The 20,000-nt window shown below is 43.7% G+C and overlaps 1 protein-coding gene across 1 annotated transcript in view; it reads right to left on the bottom strand.

The window, feature by feature from the left end:
- Window positions 1-20,000, bottom strand: part of LOC109885810 (tight junction protein ZO-1) — a 194,484-nt gene that overhangs the window by 91,373 nt on the left and 83,111 nt on the right. The window contains exons 6-10 of the mRNA XM_031801464.1: window positions 13,117-13,278; window positions 12,684-12,786; window positions 12,193-12,523; window positions 7,863-7,966; window positions 7,488-7,656 (exon numbers count right to left, since the gene is read on the bottom strand). Coding sequence (XP_031657324.1) covers window positions 7,488-7,656; window positions 7,863-7,966; window positions 12,193-12,523; window positions 12,684-12,786; window positions 13,117-13,278 — 869 coding nt within the window. The remainder of the gene's footprint in view (window positions 1-7,487; window positions 7,657-7,862; window positions 7,967-12,192; window positions 12,524-12,683; window positions 12,787-13,116; window positions 13,279-20,000) is intronic.

Raw genomic sequence — 20,000 nt, 5'->3', positions numbered from 1 at the left:
AGTCAGTTGTACAGGGGGATACCTACTCAGTTGTACAGGGGGATACCTACTCAGTTGTACAGGGAGATACAGTCAGTTGTACAGGGGGATACCTACTCAGTTGTACAGGGGGATACCTAGTCAGTTGTACAGGGGGATACCTACTCAGTTGTACAGGGGGATACCTAGTCAGTTGTACAGGGGGATACCTAGTCAGTTGTACAGGGGGATACCTAGTCAGTTGTAAAGGGGGATACCTAGTCAGTTGTACAGGGAGATACCTAGTCAGGTGTACAGGGGATACCTACTCAGTTGTACAGGGGGATACCTACTCAGTTGTACAGGGGGATACCTAGTCAGTTGTACAGGGAGATACCTACTCAGTTGTACAGGGAGATACCTACTCAGTTGTACAGGGAGATACCTAGTCAGTTGTACAGGGGGATACCTAGTCAGTTGTACAGGGGGATACCTAGTCAGTTGTACAGGGGGATACCTACTCAGTTGTACAGGGGATACCTACTCAGTTGTACAGGGGGATACCTACTCAGTTGTACAGGGGGATACCTACTCAGTTGTACAGGGGGATACCTACTCAGTTGTACAGGGGGATACCTACTCAGTTGTACAGGGAGATACCTAGTCAGTTGTACAGGGGGATACCTACTCAGTTGTACAGGGGGATACCTACTCAGTTGTACAGGGGGATACCTACTCAGTTGTACAGGGGGATACCTACTCAGTTGTACAGGGAGATACCTAGTCAGTTGTACAGGGGGATACCTACTCAGTTGTACAGGGGGATACATACTCAGTTGTACAGGGGGATACCTAGTCAGTTGTACAGGGAGATACCTACTCAGTTGTACAGGGGGATACCTACTCAGTTGTACAGGGGGATACCTAGTCAGTTGTACAGGGGGATACCTAGTCAGTTGTACAGGGGGATACCTACTCAGTTGTACAGGGGGATACCTAGTCGGTTGTACAGGGAGATACCTAGTCAGTTGTACAGGGGGATACCTAGTCAGTTGTACAGGGGGGATACCTACTCAGTTGTACAGGGGGATACCTACTCAGTTGTACAGGGGGATACCTAGTCAGTTGTACAGAGGGATACCTAGTCAGTTGTACAGGGGGATACCTAGTCAGTTGTACAGGGGGATACCTACTCAGTTGTACAGGGGGATACCTACTCAGTTGTACAGGGGGATACCTACTCAGTTGTACAGGGGGATACCTACTCAGTTGTACAGGGGGATACCTACTCAGTTGTACAGGGAGATACCTAGTCAGTTGTAAAGGGAGATACCTAGTCAGTTGTACAGAGGGATACCTAGTCAGTTGTACAGAGGGATACCTAGTCAGTTGTACAGGGAGATACCTAGTCAGTTGTACAGGGGGATACCTACTCAGTTGTACAGGGGGATACCTAGTCAGTTGTACAGGGAGATACCTACTCAGTTGTACAGGGGGATACCTAGTCAGTTGTACAGGGGGATACCTAGTCAGTTGTACAGGGGGATACCTACTCAGTTGTACAGGGAGATACCTAGTCAGTTGTAAAGGGGGATACCTAGTCAGTTGTACAGGGAGATACCTACTCAGTTGTACAGGGAGATACCTAGTCAGTTGTACAGGGAGATACCTAGTCAGTTGTACAGGGGGATACCTAGTCAGTTGTACAGGGAGACACCTAGTCAGTTGTACAGGGGGATACCTACTCAGTTGTACAGGGAGATACCTACTCAGTTGTACAGGGAGATACCTAGTCAGTTGTACAGGGGGATACCTACTCAGTTGTACAGGGGGATACCTAGTCAGTTGTACAGGGGGATACCTAGTCAGTTGTACAGGGGGATACCTAGTCAGTTGTACAGAGGGATACCTAGTCAGTTGTACAGGGGGATACCTAGTCAGTTGTACAGAGGGATACCTAGTCAGTTGTAAAGGGGGATACCTAGTCAGTTGTACAGAGGGATACCTAGTCAGTTGTACAGGGAGATACCTAGTCAGTTGTACAGGGGGATACCTAGTCAGTTGTACAGAGGGATACCTAGTCAGTTGTACAGGGGGATGCCTAGTCAGTTGTACAGGGGGATACCTAGTCAGTTGTACAGAGGGATACCTAGTCAGTTGTAAAGGGGGATACCTAGTCAGTTGTACAGAGGGATACCTAGTCAGTTGTACAGGGAGATACCTAGTCAGTTGTACAGGGGGATACCTAGTCAGTTGTACAGGGAGATACCTAGTCTGTTATAAAGGGAGATACCTAGTCAGTTGTACAGGGAGATACCTAGTCAGTTGTACAGGGAGATACCTAGTCAGTTGTAAAGGGGGATACCTAGTCAGTTGTACAGAGGGATACCTAGTCAGTTGTACAGGGAGATACCTAGTCAGTTGTACAGGGGGATACATACTCAGTTGTACAGGGGGATACCTAGTCAGTTGTACAGGGAGATACCTAGTCAGTTGTACAGGGGGATACATACTCAGTTGTACAGGGGGATACCTAGTCAGTTGTACAGGGAGATACCTACTCAGTTGTACAGGGGGATACCTACTCAGTTGTACAGGGGGATACCTACTCAGTTGTACAGGGGGATACCTAGTCAGTTGTACAGGGGGATACCTACTCAGTTGTACAGGGGGATACCTAGTCGGTTGTACAGGGAGATACCTAGTCAGTTGTACAGGGGGATACCTAGTCAGTTGTACAGGGGGGATACCTACTCAGTTGTACAGGGGGATACCTACTCAGTTGTACAGGGGGATACCTAGTCAGTTATACAGAGGGATACCTAGTCAGTTGTACAGGGAGATACCTAGTCAGTTGTACAGGGGGATACATACTCAGTTGTACAGGGGGATACCTAGTCAGTTGTACAGGGAGATACCTAGTCAGTTGTACAGGGGGATACATACTCAGTTGTACAGGGGGATACCTAGTCAGTTGTACAGGGAGATACCTACTCAGTTGTACAGGGGGATACCTACTCAGTTGTACAGGGGGATACCTACTCAGTTGTACAGGGGGATACCTAGTCAGTTGTACAGGGGGATACCTACTCAGTTGTACAGGGGGATACCTAGTCGGTTGTACAGGGAGATACCTAGTCAGTTGTACAGGGGGATACCTAGTCAGTTGTACAGGGGGGATACCTACTCAGTTGTACAGGGGGATACCTACTCAGTTGTACAGGGGGATACCTAGTCAGTTGTACAGAGGGATACCTAGTCAGTTGTACAGGGGGATACCTAGTCAGTTGTACAGGGGGATACCTACTCAGTTGTACAGGGGGATACCTACTCAGTTGTACAGGGGGATACCTACTCAGTTGTACAGGGAGATACCTAGTCAGTTGTAAAGGGAGATACCTAGTCAGTTGTACAGAGGGATACCTAGTCAGTTGTACAGAGGGATACCTAGTCAGTTGTACAGGGAGATACCTAGTCAGTTGTACAGGGGGATACCTACTCAGTTGTACAGGGGGATACCTAGTCAGTTGTACAGGGGGATACCTACTCAGTTGTACAGGGAGATACCTACTCAGTTGTACAGGGGGATACCTAGTCAGTTGTACAGGGGGATACCTAGTCAGTTGTACAGGGAGATACCTACTCAGTTGTACAGGGAGATACCTAGTCAGTTGTACAGGGAGATACCTACTCAGTTGTACAGGGGGATACCTAGTCAGTTGTACAGGGAGATACCTAGTCAGTTGTACAGGGAGATACCTAGTCAGTTGTACAGGGAGATACCTAGTCAGTTGTACAGGGAGATACCTAGTCAGTTGTACAGGGGGATACCTAGTCAGTTGTACAGGGGGATACCTAGTCAGTTGTACAGAGGGATACCTAGTCAGTTGTACAGGGGGATACCTAGTCAGTTGTACAGAGGGATACCTAGTCAGTTGTACAGGGGGATACCTAGTCAGTTGTACAGGGGGATACCTAGTCAGTTGTACAGAGGGATACCTAGTCAGTTGTAAAGGGGGATACCTAGTCAGTTGTACAGAGGGATACCTAGTCAGTTGTAAAGGGAGATACCTAGTCAGTTGTACAGGGGGATCACTAGTCAGTTGTACAGGGGGATCACTAGTCAGTTGTACAGAGGGATACCTAGTCAGTTGTACAGGGAGATACCTAGTCAGTTGTACAGGGAGATACCTAGTCAGTTGTAAAGGGAGATACCTAGTCAGTTGTACAGGGAGACACCTAGTCAGTTGTACAGGGAGATACCTAGTCAGTTGTACAGGGAGATACCTAGTCAGTTGTACAGGGAGATACCTAGTCAGTTGTACAGGGGGATACCTAGTCAGTTGTACAGAGGGATACCTAGTCAGTTGTACAGGGGGATACCTAGTCAGTTGTACAGAGGGATACCTAGTCAGTTGTACAGGGGGATACCTAGTCAGTTGTACAGGGGGATACCTAGTCAGTTGTACAGAGGGATACCTAGTCAGTTGTAAAGGGGGATACCTAGTCAGTTGTACAGAGGGATACCTAGTCAGTTGTACAGGGAGATACCTAGTCAGTTGTACAGGGGGATACCTAGTCAGTTGTACAGGGAGATACCTAGTCAGTTGTACAGGGGGGTACCTAGTCAGTTGTACAGGGAGATACCTAGTCAGTTGTAAAGGGAGATACCTAGTCAGTTGTACAGGGAGATACCTACTCAGTTGTACAGGGGGATACCTACTCAGTTGTACAGGGGGATACCTACTCAGTTGTACAGGGGGATACCTAGTCAGTTGTACAGGGGGATACCTACTCAGTTGTACAGGGGGATACCTAGTCGGTTGTACAGGGAGATACCTAGTCAGTTGTACAGGGGGATACCTAGTCAGTTGTACAGGGGGGATACCTACTCAGTTGTACAGGGGGATACCTACTCAGTTGTACAGGGGGATACCTAGTCAGTTGTACAGAGGGATACCTAGTCAGTTGTACAGGGGGATACCTAGTCAGTTGTACAGGGGGATACCTACTCAGTTGTACAGGGGGATACCTACTCAGTTGTACAGGGGGATACCTACTCAGTTGTACAGGGAGATACCTAGTCAGTTGTAAAGGGAGATACCTAGTCAGTTGTACAGAGGGATACCTAGTCAGTTGTACAGAGGGATACCTAGTCAGTTGTACAGGGAGATACCTAGTCAGTTGTACAGGGGGATACCTACTCAGTTGTACAGGGGGATACCTAGTCAGTTGTACAGGGGGATACCTACTCAGTTGTACAGGGAGATACCTACTCAGTTGTACAGGGGGATACCTAGTCAGTTGTACAGGGGGATACCTAGTCAGTTGTACAGGGAGATACCTACTCAGTTGTACAGGGAGATACCTAGTCAGTTGTACAGGGAGATACCTACTCAGTTGTACAGGGGGATACCTAGTCAGTTGTACAGGGAGATACCTAGTCAGTTGTACAGGGAGATACCTAGTCAGTTGTACAGGGAGATACCTAGTCAGTTGTACAGGGAGATACCTAGTCAGTTGTACAGGGGGATACCTAGTCAGTTGTACAGGGGGATACCTAGTCAGTTGTACAGAGGGATACCTAGTCAGTTGTACAGGGGGATACCTAGTCAGTTGTACAGAGGGATACCTAGTCAGTTGTACAGGGGGATACCTAGTCAGTTGTACAGGGGGATACCTAGTCAGTTGTACAGAGGGATACCTAGTCAGTTGTAAAGGGGGATACCTAGTCAGTTGTACAGAGGGATACCTAGTCAGTTGTAAAGGGAGATACCTAGTCAGTTGTACAGGGGGATCACTAGTCAGTTGTACAGGGGGATCACTAGTCAGTTGTACAGAGGGATACCTAGTCAGTTGTACAGGGAGATACCTAGTCAGTTGTACAGGGAGATACCTAGTCAGTTGTAAAGGGAGATACCTAGTCAGTTGTACAGGGAGATACCTAGTCAGTTGTACAGGGAGATACCTAGTCAGTTGTACAGGGAGATACCTAGTCAGTTGTACAGGGAGATACCTAGTCAGTTGTACAGGGGGATACCTAGTCAGTTGTACAGAGGGATACCTAGTCAGTTGTACAGGGGGATACCTAGTCAGTTGTACAGAGGGATACCTAGTCAGTTGTACAGGGGGATACCTAGTCAGTTGTACAGGGGGATACCTAGTCAGTTGTACAGAGGGATACCTAGTCAGTTGTAAAGGGGGATACCTAGTCAGTTGTACAGAGGGATACCTAGTCAGTTGTACAGGGAGATACCTAGTCAGTTGTACAGGGGGGTACCTAGTCAGTTGTACAGGGAGATACCTAGTCAGTTGTAAAGGGAGATACCTAGTCAGTTGTACAGGGAGATACCTAGTCAGTTGTACAGGGAGATACCTAGTCAGTTGTAAAGGGAGATACCTAGTCAGTTGTACAGGGGGATCACTAGTCAGTTGTACAGGGGGATCACTAGTCAGTTGTACAGGGGGATCACTAGTCAGTTGTACAGAGGGATACCTAGTCAGTTGTACAGGGGGATACCTAGTCAGTTGTACAGGGAGATACCTAGTCAGTTGTAAAGGGAGATACCTAGTCAGTTGTACAGGGGGATCACTAGTCAGTTGTACAGGGGGATACCTAGTCAGTTGTACAGGGGGATACCTAGTCAGTTGTACAGAGGGATACCTAGTCAGTTGTAAAGGGGGATACCTAGTCAGTTGTACAGAGGGATACCTAGTCAGTTGTACAGGGAGATACCTAGTCAGTTGTACAGGGGGGTACCTAGTCAGTTGTACAGGGAGATACCTAGTCAGTTGTAAAGGGAGATACCTAGTCAGTTGTACAGGGGGATCACTAGTCAGTTGTACAGGGGGATCACTAGTCAGTTGTACAGGGGGATCACTAGTCAGTTGTACAGAGGGATACCTAGTCAGTTGTACAGGGGGATACCTAGTCAGTTGTACAGGGAGATACCTAGTCAGTTGTAAAGGGAGATACCTAGTCAGTTGTACAGGGGGATCACTAGTCAGTTGTACAGGGGGATACCTAGTCAGTTGTACAGGGGGATACCTAGTCAGTTGTAAAGGGAGATACCTAGTCATTTGTACAGGGGGATACCTAGTCTGAAACGTGTCTTCCATATCACATCATTTAGAAGACACTTAAAAAAAAAAGAATTTACCCCCTTTTCTCCCCAATTGTTAGTAGTTACTATCTTGTCTCATCGCTACAACTCCCGTACGGGCTCGGGAAAGTCATGCGTCCTCCGAAACACAAGCCGCACTGCTGCTTAACACAGCGCCATCCAACCCGGAAGCCAGCCGCACCAATGTGTCAGAGGAAACACCGTGCACCTGGCAACCTTGGTTAGCGCGCACTGCGCCCAGCCCGCCACAGAAGTCGCTAGTGCGCGATGAGACAAGGATATCACTGCGTCCGGAACACCCCTCCCAAACGACACTAGGCCACACACACTCTCACACACACACACACACACACACACACACACACACACACACACACACACACACACCCATGTAGTGTCCCTCACCGTCTCTGTCGGAGGCGTTGGCTGATGGGACGCTGTCGTCCAGGTCTGGTATGTTCAGCAGCGTAGCTCTCTCGTCTCTCTGCACCACCATCTTTAGTTTGCCCTTTGACCTCTCAATCAGCTTCTTAGCATCTATCAACGACAGGTTCTCTGTCACCGTGCCATTGATCTGAGAGGAAACAACCAATTAGCTACAAACGGTAACCTAATGAGACACAGCTTGGAGAAAACAACCAATTAGCTTGTCTGTGTGCAGGGGACAGCGAGGAAAAACAGATATTCAGCTGATTACGGAACAATGTGCTAAATCATCGAAGGATGTTTCCGTCCCTGATATCCTCCTTCTCCCCCCTCTACCTCCCTCCCTCCTCTCACCTTCAGGACTACGTCTCCCTCCTGTATGTTTCCGTCTCTGGCCGCCAGGCTCTCGGGGGAGATGTCCTTCACGAAGATGTGGCTGGCCAGGCGAAGGCCATATTCTGCTTACGAAGTGAACGAACAGCAACAAAGATAGTATTAGCATAGCATAGTATAGCATGCTAAAGCATGTTAGCATAGTATAGCATGCTATAGGATTTTAGCAATATTGCATGCTATAGTATGTTAGCATAGTATATACAAGTGGGGCAAAAAAAGTATTTAGTCAGCCACTAAATACTTTTTTGCCCCACTGTAGCATGTTGACAATCACGCTCACGTCTGCTAGCTGCTGGTAGGACGGCTATGGAGCTCTGAGAGGGTAGCAGTTGGTAGCAGCGGTTAGCACTAGCATCGCCAGGCCTCAGCACATACCAGTAGCCACCAATGTGGGTCTTTGGAGCGTCTACCTTCTAATCTAACAGTCTAATTAATCCATTTAATATACACCATGACAAAGAAACGCATTATTTAATTTAGGCAGGTCTTATTAAGAAATATTATGATACAAAAAAAAAAGATTTATAAACAACATTATATTCTTATTTCACAGTAAGAATGTAATGGAATATAAGAGAATAAAAAACCAAATTTGAAGTATATTTCCCCCCCAAAAACAATTACTTAGTGTCTTGAGTGCTCACACGTGTGAAACTATGGTTATTCTACAACACCAACAAAAATGTAGAAACAGAGCTGTTCATTATTGAGAGTTTGTTTGGCAAATGTAGGTGTGTTAGAAACATTCGAATCTGCTCTTTCCGATTGGTCAGATACAGAAACCAAAACGTGAGAATTTGAAAAAGTCTGGTTTGTTTGTTTAAAAAAAATACAAATGCTCTGTTCCCTGTCTTTGTGTCAATTACACAGGTCTCGTCATTCACAATTTGACAATTGATAATATTGTCACCCAATCAGGTTTGTCAATTTTATCTGCTCTTTTATAACTAGTATTATATGTTTTCAACTGTTTTAAAGTTTTGTTTCTGTCGTTTTGTTTCACAGCTGGTAGCTAATCACAGCTGGTAGCTAAATAACTTAAAAATCCTATTATATCCCACCTCGCGCAACAACACTGCCTTGGCTGGGGAGCTGAGCTCACTGTGATTGAAGTGATGAAGATGTATTTTTAGTCGTGCTGAACACAAGACATAATAAGTTTTGTCTAATTTACTTCAAAGAGTGCGACTGTCCTTGTGTTTTCTTTGGCTATTTCTAATTGTTTTGTTCACAATGTTTGAGTTTGCTTCAACTGCTTCAACGAAGACACATCAGCTACTAGTCCGATTCTCAAATTCTCACAGGAACACACTGTCACGAGGAGAACAGCTGTAACAGCCTCGGTAGCTTCCCGCCCTTGAAGGGGCAGCTGAAAATGTTTGTCTCATTTGTGTTTTGTTGGTTAAAAGACTCAGGTCACAAAAAATGAAATAAAATTGAGCAATATATCACTTCTTACTGGTAATACATGTATTGTGCAACATATATCGTAACTAACCCTGACTAGACAACATATATCCTAACTAACCCTGACTAGACAACATATATCCTAACTAACCCTAACCCTGACTAGACAACATATATCCTAACTAACCCTGACTAGACAACATATATCCTAACTAACCCTGACTAGACAACATATATCCTAACTAACCCTGACTAGACAACATATATCCTAACTAACCCTAACCCTGACTAGACAACATATATCCTAACTAACCCTAACCCTGACTAGACAACATATATCCTAACTAACCCTAACCCTGACTAGACAACATATATCCTAACTAACCCTAACCCTGACTAGACAACATATATCCTAACTAACCCTAACCCTGACTAGACAACATATATCCTAACTAACCCTAACCCTGACTAGACAACATATATCCTAACTAACCCTAACCCTGACTAGACAACATATATCCTAACTAACCCTAACCCTGACTAGACAACATATATCCTAACTAACCCTAACCCTGACTAGACAACATATATCCTAACTAACCCTAACCCTGACTAGACAACATATATTTCCCTAACTAACCCTAACCCTGACTAGACAACATATATCCTAACTAACCCTAACCCTGACTAGACAACATATATCCTAACTAACCCTAACCCTGACTAGACAACATATATCCTAACTAACCCTAACCCTGACTAGACAACATATATCCTAACTAACCCTAACCCTGACTAGACAACATATATCCTAACTAACCCTAACCCTGACTAGACAACATATATCCTAACTAACCCTAACCCTGACTAGACAACATATATCCTAACTAACCCTAACCCTGACTAGACAACATATATCCTAACTAACCCTAACCCTGACTAGACAACATATATCCTAACTAACCCTAACCCTGACTAGACAACATATATCCTAACTAACCCTAACCCTGACTAGACAACATATATCCTAACTAACCCTAACCCTGACTAGACAACATATATCCTAACTAACCCTAACCCTGACTAGACAACATATATCCTAACTAACCCTAACCCTGACTAGACAACATATATCCTAACTAACCCTAACCCTGACTAGACAACATATATCCTAACTAACCCTAACCCTGACTAGACAACATATATCCTAACTAACCCTAACCCTGACTAGACAACATATATCCTAACTAACCCTAACCCTGACTAGACAACATATATCCTAACTAACCCTAACCCTGACTAGACAACATATATCCTAACTAACCCTAACCCTGACTAGACAACATATATCCTAACTAACCCTAACCCTGACTAGACAACATATATCCTAACTAACCCTAACCCTGACTAGACAACATATATCCTAACTAACCCTAACCCTGACTAGACAACATATATCCTAACTAACCCTGACTAGACAACATATATCCTAACTAACCCTGACTAGACAACATATATCCTAACTAACCCTAACCCTGACTAGACAACATATATCCTAACTAACCCTGACTAGACAACATATATCCTAACTAACCCTGACTAGACAACATATATCCTAACTAACCCTGACTAGACAACATATATCTCAACTAACCATAACCCTGACTAGTAGTGCTGAGTCGATTTGGTTTCAGTTAAATTATTTTAAAAATGATCACAGTTTTCAGTTTCAATTATTGTTTTAAACATTAAATTCATTATGAAATAATGTCATTAAATTGATTACAGCTTTATAATTCCAAAGCCCAAAATAGTTAAATTATTCTATTGTTTGTCAGGTCCACATACTATAGAAAAATAGAAAATTACTATGAAATAATAAAATATTTCAGTTGTGTTTATTACTTTTTTTTGGTGACTTTACAACGTTTCAGTCCTGAAATCATCTCATCTCTGCTCAGGTAGTAGCAACCAATCAGCCAGCCAACCAGCCAGCCAGCCAACCAGCCAGCCAGCCAGCCAACCAGCCAGCCAACCAGTCAGCCAACCAACCGGCCAGTCAACCAGCCAGCCAGCCAACCAGCCAGCCAATCAGCCAGCCAACCAACCAGCCAGCCAACCAGTCAGCCAACCAACCAGCCAGTCAACCAGCCAGCCAACCAGCCAGCCAGCCAGCCAACCAACCAACCGGCCAGTCAACCAGCCAGCCAGCCACCAACCAGTCAGCCAACCAACCGGCCAGCCAGCCAACCAGCCAGCCAACCAGCCAGCCAGCCAGCCAGCCATCAAGCCAGCCAGCCAGCCAGCCAGAAAACCAGCTAGCAAAACAGTCAGCCAACCAACCGGCCAGTCAACCAGCCAACCAACCAGCCAACCAACCAGCCATCCAGCCAAGCAGCCAACCAACCAGCCAGCCAACCAACCAGCTAACCAGCCAGCCAACCAGCCAACCAACCAGCCAACCAACCAGCCAGCCTGCCAGCCAGCCAACCAACCATCTAATGTTCTCTCTTTTCTCCCCATTCTCTAGTCTTTAGTCGTCCTATTTAGCTAGCCTAGCTTGCCTACGTGCTGCAGAGCAATTATACTAGCTTTATTATACTAGTTTAACAAAGTAGATAAGTCATACTTTCACAAACTGTAAAAATAAATCCATCTCTGTCTGAGACGGAAAAGAGCAGGCACAATGGATTATGGTCATTGTAGTTAATTACCACGTTTCTGCACTGAACTAGGTTGAATATTTGCTTAATGAAAACTACAACTCCCTTTAGCGTCCCATTTAGTTCTTGACTACATTTCTATTGTGAATGATTTGATGTCTCTCTAGAGAAACGGCACTTTTGGCTCCACCCAAAAATCCCAACTTTATGATCCTCACCTTCATTCTTGCGGGACTTGACGAGGGTGACTTTGGCGGGCCGCGGGGGCTGGTTGAGTGAGCGCCGGTCGGAGCGCGGGGAGAGACTCCTCTCCCGTGAGCCGCTGCGTTCCCGCTCTCTGTCCCGGTCCCGCCTTCCCGTGCTTCTCCCGCTGCGCCGGGCCGAGGCCCCTCCCACGCCGCTGTAGGCGCTGGGGCCGCTGCGTGTGGAACGCGTCTCGTATATCTCTTCGTCGTAACTGTCCTCCTCGTCCTCCTCATGCTCCGACATGGTCTCCCTCTCCCCAAGACGACCCAGGGGTACATGCACCTTCCGCTTCCGTCTGATCGTCTGAAGAGGAAGACAACTTTAGTCCGTTGGCATGAGATTACACACCAATTTCATTTCCCCATTTCTTCCTCGTTATCTCTCTCTCTCTCTCTCCTGGATTTTATCAGTGCAAAAGAAACAGAGAAGTTTTTATTTTTAGGTTCCTCAAAATGATACTCACAATCTTTGCATTCTTGCCACTTTTCCGTAGCTGCTGGACTGCGTATGCGTGTTCCACGTTGTCCATGGGGACGGCGTTGACCATCGTGACTCTGTCATTCTCCCTGGAAGGAAAGGAGAGAGAGAGAGACTTGTAAAAACACAGTAAACAACCACATGTATAACTAAAAATGTTTAATTAATACTATCATTTTGATCTCATGGACTGTCAGTCCTCCCATCCATAGAACCATCTATTCATCTGAGAACGGTTACAGTTGTTCCAAGCCACATCCCTCAGATTTATATCAAACCAAGGAAGCCGATGTGGTAATTAATCCTAAGAGAAGAGAAGAGAGGAGAGGAGAGGAGAGGAGAGGAGAGGAGAGGAGAGGAGAGGAGAGGAGAGGAGAGGAGAGGAGAGGAGAGGAGAGGAGAGGAGAGGAGGATCTTACTGCAGTAGGCCCTCAGCTGGCCCTCCCTTCAAGACGTCTGAGATGACGATGGAGGTCTCACCACTCTGGAAATGAGGGTTATCCCGACCTCCTGAGATGGCTATCCCAAAGCCAAACCCTGGTGCCTGGTGATACAGAGATGTTAACAGTCTACCCTGGTGACTGGTGATACAGAGATGTTAACAGTCTACCCTGGTGCCTGGTGATACAGAGATGTTAACAGTCTACCCTGGTGCCTGGTGATACAGAGATGTAAACAGTCTACCCTGGTGCCTGGTGATACAGAGATGTTAACAGTCTACCCTGGTGCCCGGTGATACAGAGATGTTAACAGTCTATCCTGGTGCCTGGTGATACAGAGATGTTAACAGTCTACCCTGGTGCCCGGTGATACAGAGATGTTAACAGTCTACCCTGGTGCCTGGTGATACAGAGATGTTAACAGTCTATCCTGGTGCCTGGTGATACAGAGATGTTAACAGTCTATCCTGGTGCCTGGTGATACAGAGATGTTAACCGTCTATCCTGGTGCCTGGTGATACAGAGATGTTAACAGTCTACCCTGGTGCCTGGTGATACAGAGATGTTTAAAAAAATGTATCCATTATCCATAAGTTGACTGAGAACACATTCTCATTTTCAGCAACAACCTGGGGAATAGTTACAGGGGAGAGCCAATTGTAAACTGGGGATGATTAGGTGACCATGATGGTTTGAGAGCCAGATTGGGAATTTAGCCAGGACACTGGGGTTAACACCCCCTACTCTTACAATAAGTGCCATGGGATCTTTAATGACCTCAGAGAGTCAGGACACCCATTTAACGTCCCATCCGACAGACGGCACCCTACACAGGGCAGTGTACCCAATCGCTGGGGTATTGGGATATTTTTTTTTTAGACCAGAGGACAGAGTGCCTCCTACTGGCCCTCAAACACCACTTCCAGCAGCATCTGGTCTCCCATCCAGGGACTGACCAGGACCAACCCTGCTTAGCTTCAGAAGCAAGCCAGCAGTGGTATGCTGCTAGCAAAAGATGTTAAAGGGTTATGTTAACGGTCTACCCTGGTGCCTGGTGATACAGAAACCCAGAGAGAGACACAGAGACTAGCATCAGAACACTATAGCATTCACAACAACAAGAGAGAGAGAGAGAGATATAGAGAGAGACACACAGATAGATAGTGAGAGAGACACACAGATAGAGAGAGAGAGAGAGAGACAGATATAGAGAGAGACACAGATATAGAGAGAGACACAGATATAGAGAGAGACACAGAGATAGAGAGAGACACACAGATAGAGATAGAGACACACAGATAGAGAGACACACATATATATATATATATAGAGAGAGAGACACAGATAGAGAGAGAGAGAGAGAGAGAGACACACACAGAGTTGCTTTGGCAATGTTAACACATGTTTCCCATGCCAATAAAGCCCTTGAATTGAATTGAATTGAATTGAGAGAGAGAGAGAGAGAGAGACAGAGAGAGAGAGACACACACTATTAAACAGCTAGAGAGTTAGCTACTATTAAACAGCTAGAGAGTTAGCTACTATTAAACAGCTAGAGAGTTAGCTACTATTAAACAGCTAGAGAGTTAGCTACTATTAAACAGCTAGAGAGTTAGCTACTATTAAACAGCTAGCTACTATTAAACAGCTAGAGAGTTAGCTACTATTAAACAGCTAGAGACTTAGCTACTATTAAACAGCTAGAGAGTTAGCTACTATTAAACAGCTAGCTACTATTAAACAGCTAGAGACTTAGCTACTATTAAACAGCTAGAGTTAGCTACTATTAAACAGCTAGAGAGTTAGCTACTATTAAACAGCTAGCGAGTTAGCTACTATTAAACAGCTACCTACTATTAAACAGCTAGAGAGTTAGCTACTATTAAACAGCTAGAGAGTTAGCTACAATTAAAGAGCTAGCAAGTTAGCTAATATTAAAAAGCTAGAGAGTTAGCAAATATTAAAAATCTAGAGAGTTAGCTACTATAAAACAGCTAGAGAGTTAGCTACTATTAAACAGCTAGAGAGTTAGCTACTATTAAACAGCTAGCTACTATTAAACAGCTAGAGAGTTAGCTACTATTAAACAGCTAGCTACTATTAAACAGCTAGAGAGTTAGCTACTATTAAACAGCTAGAGACTTAGCTACTATTAAACAGCTAGAGACTTAGCTACTATTAAACAGCTAGAGAGTTAGCTACTATTAAACAGCTAGCTACTATTAAACAGCTAGCTACTATTAAACAGCTAGAGAGTTAGCTACTATTAAACAGCTAGAGACTTAGCTACTATTAAACAGCTAGAGAGTTAGCTACTATTAAACAGCTAGAGAGTTAGCTACTATTAAACAGCTAGCTACTATTAAACAGCTAGAGAGTTAGCTACTATTAAGCAGTTAGAGAGTTAGCTACTATTAAACAGCTAGAGACTTAGCTACTATTAAACAGCTAGAGAGTTAGCTACTATTAAACAGCTAGAGAGTTAGCTACTATTAAACAGCTAGAGAGTTAGCTACTATTAAACAGCTAGCTACTATTAAACAGCTAGAGAGTTAGCTACTATTAAACAGCTAGAGAGTTAGCTACTATTAAACAGCTAGCTACTATTAAACAGCTAGAGAGTTAGCTACTATTAAACAGCTAGAGAGTTAGCTACTATTAAACAGCTAGAGAGTTAGCTACTATTAAACAGCTAGCTACTATTAAACAGCTAGAGAGTTAGCTACTATTAAACAGCTAGAGACTTAGCTACTATTAAACAGCTAGAGAGTTAGCTACTATTAAACAGCTAGCTACTATTAAACAGCTAGAGACTTAGCTACTATTAAACAGCTAGAGTTAGCTACTATTAAACAGCTAGAGAGTTAGCTACTATTAAACAGCTAGCGAGTTAGCTACTATTAAACAGCTACCTACTATTAAACAGCTAGAGAGTTAGCTACTATTAAACAGCTAGAGAGTTAGCTACAATTAAACAGCTAGCAAGTTAGCTAATATTAAAAAGCTAGAGAGTTAGCAAATATTAAAAATCTAGAGAGTTAGCTACTATAAAACAGCTAGAGAGTTAGCTACTATTAAACAGCTAGAGAGTTAGCTACTATTAAACAGCTAGAGAGTTAGCTACTATTAAACAGCTAGCTACTATTAAACAGCTAGAGAGTTAGCTACTATTAAACAGCTAGCTACTATTAAACAGCTAGAGAGTTAGCTACTATTAAACAGCTAGAGACTTAGCTACTATTAAACAGCTAGAGACTTAGCTACTATTAAACAGCTAGAGAGTTAGCTACTATAGCTACTATTAAACAGCTAGCTACTATTAAACAGCTAGAGAGTTAGCTACTATTAAACAGCTAGAGACTTAGCTACTATTAAACAGCTAGAGAGTTAGCTACTATTAAACAGCTAGAGAGTTAGCTACTATTAAACAGCTAGCTACTATTAACAGCTAGAGAGTTAGCTACTATTAAGCAGTTAGAGAGTTAGCTACTATTAAACAGCTAGAGACTTAGCTACTATTAAACAGCTAGAGAGTTAGCTACTATTAAACAGCTAGAGAGTTAGCTACTATTAAACAGCTAGCTACTATTAAACAGCTAGAGAGTTAGCTACTATTAAACAGCTAGAGAGTTAGCTACTATTAAACAGCTAGCTACTATTAAACAGCTAGAGACTTAGCTACTATTAAACAGCTAGAGTTAGCTACTATTAAACAGCTAGAGAGTTAGCTACTATTAAACAGCTAGCGAGTTAGCTACTATTAAACAGCTAGCTACTATTAAACAGCTAGAGAGTTAGCTACTATTAAACAGCTAGAGAGTTAGCTACTATTAAACAGCTAGCTACTATTAAACAGCTAGAGACTTAGCTACTATTAAACAGCTAGAGTTAGCTACTATTAAACAGCTAGAGAGTTAGCTACTATTAAACAGCTAGAGAGTTAGCTACTATTAAACAGCTAGAGAGTTAGCTACTATTAACAGCTAGCTACTATTAAACAGCTAGAGAGTTAGCTACTATTAAACAGCTAGAGAGTTAGCTACTATTAAACAGCTAGCTACTATTAAACAGCTAGAGACTTAGCTACTATTAAACAGCTAGAGTTAGCTACTATTAAACAGCTAGAGAGTTAGCTACTATTAAACAGCTAGAGTTAGCTACTATTAAACAGCTAGAGAGTTAGCTACTATTAAACAGCTAGAGAGTTAGCTACTATTAAACAGCTAGCAAGTTAGCTAATATTAAAAGCTAGAGAGTTAGCTACTATAAACAGCTAGAGAGTTAGCTACTATAAAACAGCTAGAGAGTTAGCTACTATTAAACAGCTAGAGAGTTAGCTACTATTAAACAGCTAGAGAGTTAGCTACTATTAAACAGCTAGAGACTTAGCTACTATTAAACAGCTAGCTACTATTAAACAGCTAGAGAGTTAGCTACTATTAAACAGCTAGAGACTTAGCTACTATTAAACAGCTAGCTACTATTAAACAGCTAGAGAGTTAGCTACTATTAAACAGCTAGAGAGTTAGCTACTATTAAACAGCTAGCTACTATTAAACAGCTGTAGAGTTAGCTACTATTAAACAGCTAGAGAGTTAGCTACTATTAAACAGCTAGAGAGTTAGCTACTATTAAGCAGCTAGAGAGTTAGCTACTATTAAACAGCTAGTAACTATTAAACAGCGAGAGAGTTAGCTACTATTAAACAGCTAGAGAGTTAGCTACTATTAAACAGCTAGAGAGTTAGCTACTATTAAACAGCTACTACTATTAAACAGCTAGAGAGTTAGCTACTATTAACAGCTAGCTACTATTAAACAGCTAGAGAGTTAGCTACTATTAAACAGCTAGCGAGTTAGCTACTATTAAACAGCTAGCGAGTTAGCTACAATGAAATAGGAGCAGTGCAGGGGGGTGGCATGACAGAGTGTGATTTGTATAGACAATCCATGCTTGTTGTGTTCATACGCCCGACCTTGGCCTGTATGGAAGGTCAAATAGGCGGAGTCGATAGCCGGAGTCGATAGCCGAAGTCGATAGCCGAAGTCTACACACCCTTTCGTTGTGACATTTTGTTCTACAACCCTGGTGAAAGCCCGATTTTAAGGAGGAAACAGACTATGTCAACAAATGGTTAAAAGCAACGTCCTGTCGCCTCTGACCACAGAACACTGACCATTTTCTATCCATTTCAAGACGATTGTACGTGTTGAATCATCACTGTTTGTCGGCAACCAGCAGGTGATCTACTGTGCACGCCCGACGGTCATTAAAGATGTGTCTTGTCCTTTACACAGAGGAGAACCCTGTGACACCTAAGGCGATCGCATGCCTCCTTGACCGAAACAGTTTGGAAGAGTTTGTATATACTGTGCCTTCAGAAAGTATTCAGACCCCTTGCCTTGAGAAAAGATGTTGTGTGCCTAAACAGCCCAACAACAAACCAAAAAACACTTACCGAAGTCCAAAACAAACAAAAAAAATATCAGGAAATGACATCATAGTAAACAGTTCTGTCAGAAAGTATTCAGAAACGTCAGTTAGTTAATAAGTAAACAGTTTGGAAGAGTTTGTATATACTGTGCCTTCAGAAAGTATTCAGACCCCTTGACTCCTTCCACATGTTTATTTATTATTATTATTATTATTTATTTACATGTTGTTACGTTAAGCCTTAATTTAAATAAAACATGTCTTTTTTTTGATGTAAAACATTTTAAAATAAGGCTGTAACGTCATAAAATGTGGAAGGAGTCAAGGGGTCTGAATACTTTCTGACAGAACTGTTTACTATGATGTCATTTCCTGATATTTTTTTGTTTGTTTTGGACTTCGGTAAGTGTTTTTTTGGTTTGTTGTTGGGCTGTTTAGGCACACAACATCTTTTCTCAAGGCAAGCCGAAAGTCGAAAGGGGGAGTCGATAGTCGGAGTCGATAGGCGGAGTCGATAGGTGGAGTCGATAGGCGGAGTCGATAGGCGGAGTCGATAGGCGGAGTCGATAGGTGGAGTCGATAGGTGGAGTCGATAGGCGGAGTTGATAGCCGGAGTCTACACCCTTTCGTTAGTGATTGGTTAACAGTTGAGATTATTCAATAAACTATTTGTTGTCATTCACGATTGAGAAATACTGCACCAAACATCTTAGTTAGATTTAAAATGCGCGACTAAGATCTATTATTTCAGCAATTTACAAGAAAAAAAAAAGGAGGAAGTGTATACTGGCTACGGTGTCTCAAAATGGACAAACAGTACTATTGCTGCTTTTTTCTCTTCTTACATAGAAGTGAAACTTTAAGAGAGTTCGGGCTGACTCTCTCCTGACCTCTATCTTACCTGGGTCATGTTAATTAGGGTGAACTTTAGTTTTTCTCATTGCAACGTAAAACAAAAATGAGCATTTCCAGGTAGAGAGGCTTGAGAGAGAGAGACAGAGAGAGAGAGAGAGGAAGAGACAGAGAGAGAGAGAGAGAGAGAGAGTAAGAGACAGAGAGAGAGAGAGAGAGAGAGAGAGACAGAGGGAGACAGAGAGAGAGACACAGAGAGATAGAGAGAGACAGAGGGAGACAGAGAGAGAGAGAGGAAGAGACCGAGAGAGAGAGAGAGAGAGACAGAGGGAGACAGAGAGAGAGAGAGACCGAGAGAGAGAGAGAGAGAGAGAGGAAGAGACAGAGAGAGAGAGAGGAAGAGACAAGAGAGAGAAGAGAGAGAGAGAGAGAGAGAGAGAGAGAGGAAGAGACAGAGAGAGGAGAGAGAGAGAGACAGAGAGAGAGAGAGAGAGAACAGAGAGAGAGAGAGAGACAGAGAGAGAGAGAGAGAGAGAGAGAGAGAGAGAAGAGAGAGAGAGAGAGAGAGAGAGAGAGAG

This window comes from Oncorhynchus kisutch, linkage group LG22 (genome assembly GCF_002021735.2).
Source record: "Oncorhynchus kisutch isolate 150728-3 linkage group LG22, Okis_V2, whole genome shotgun sequence".
Classification (NCBI taxonomy): domain Eukaryota; kingdom Metazoa; phylum Chordata; class Actinopteri; order Salmoniformes; family Salmonidae; genus Oncorhynchus; species Oncorhynchus kisutch.
This window is presented reverse-complemented; position numbering and strand designations above follow the sequence as displayed.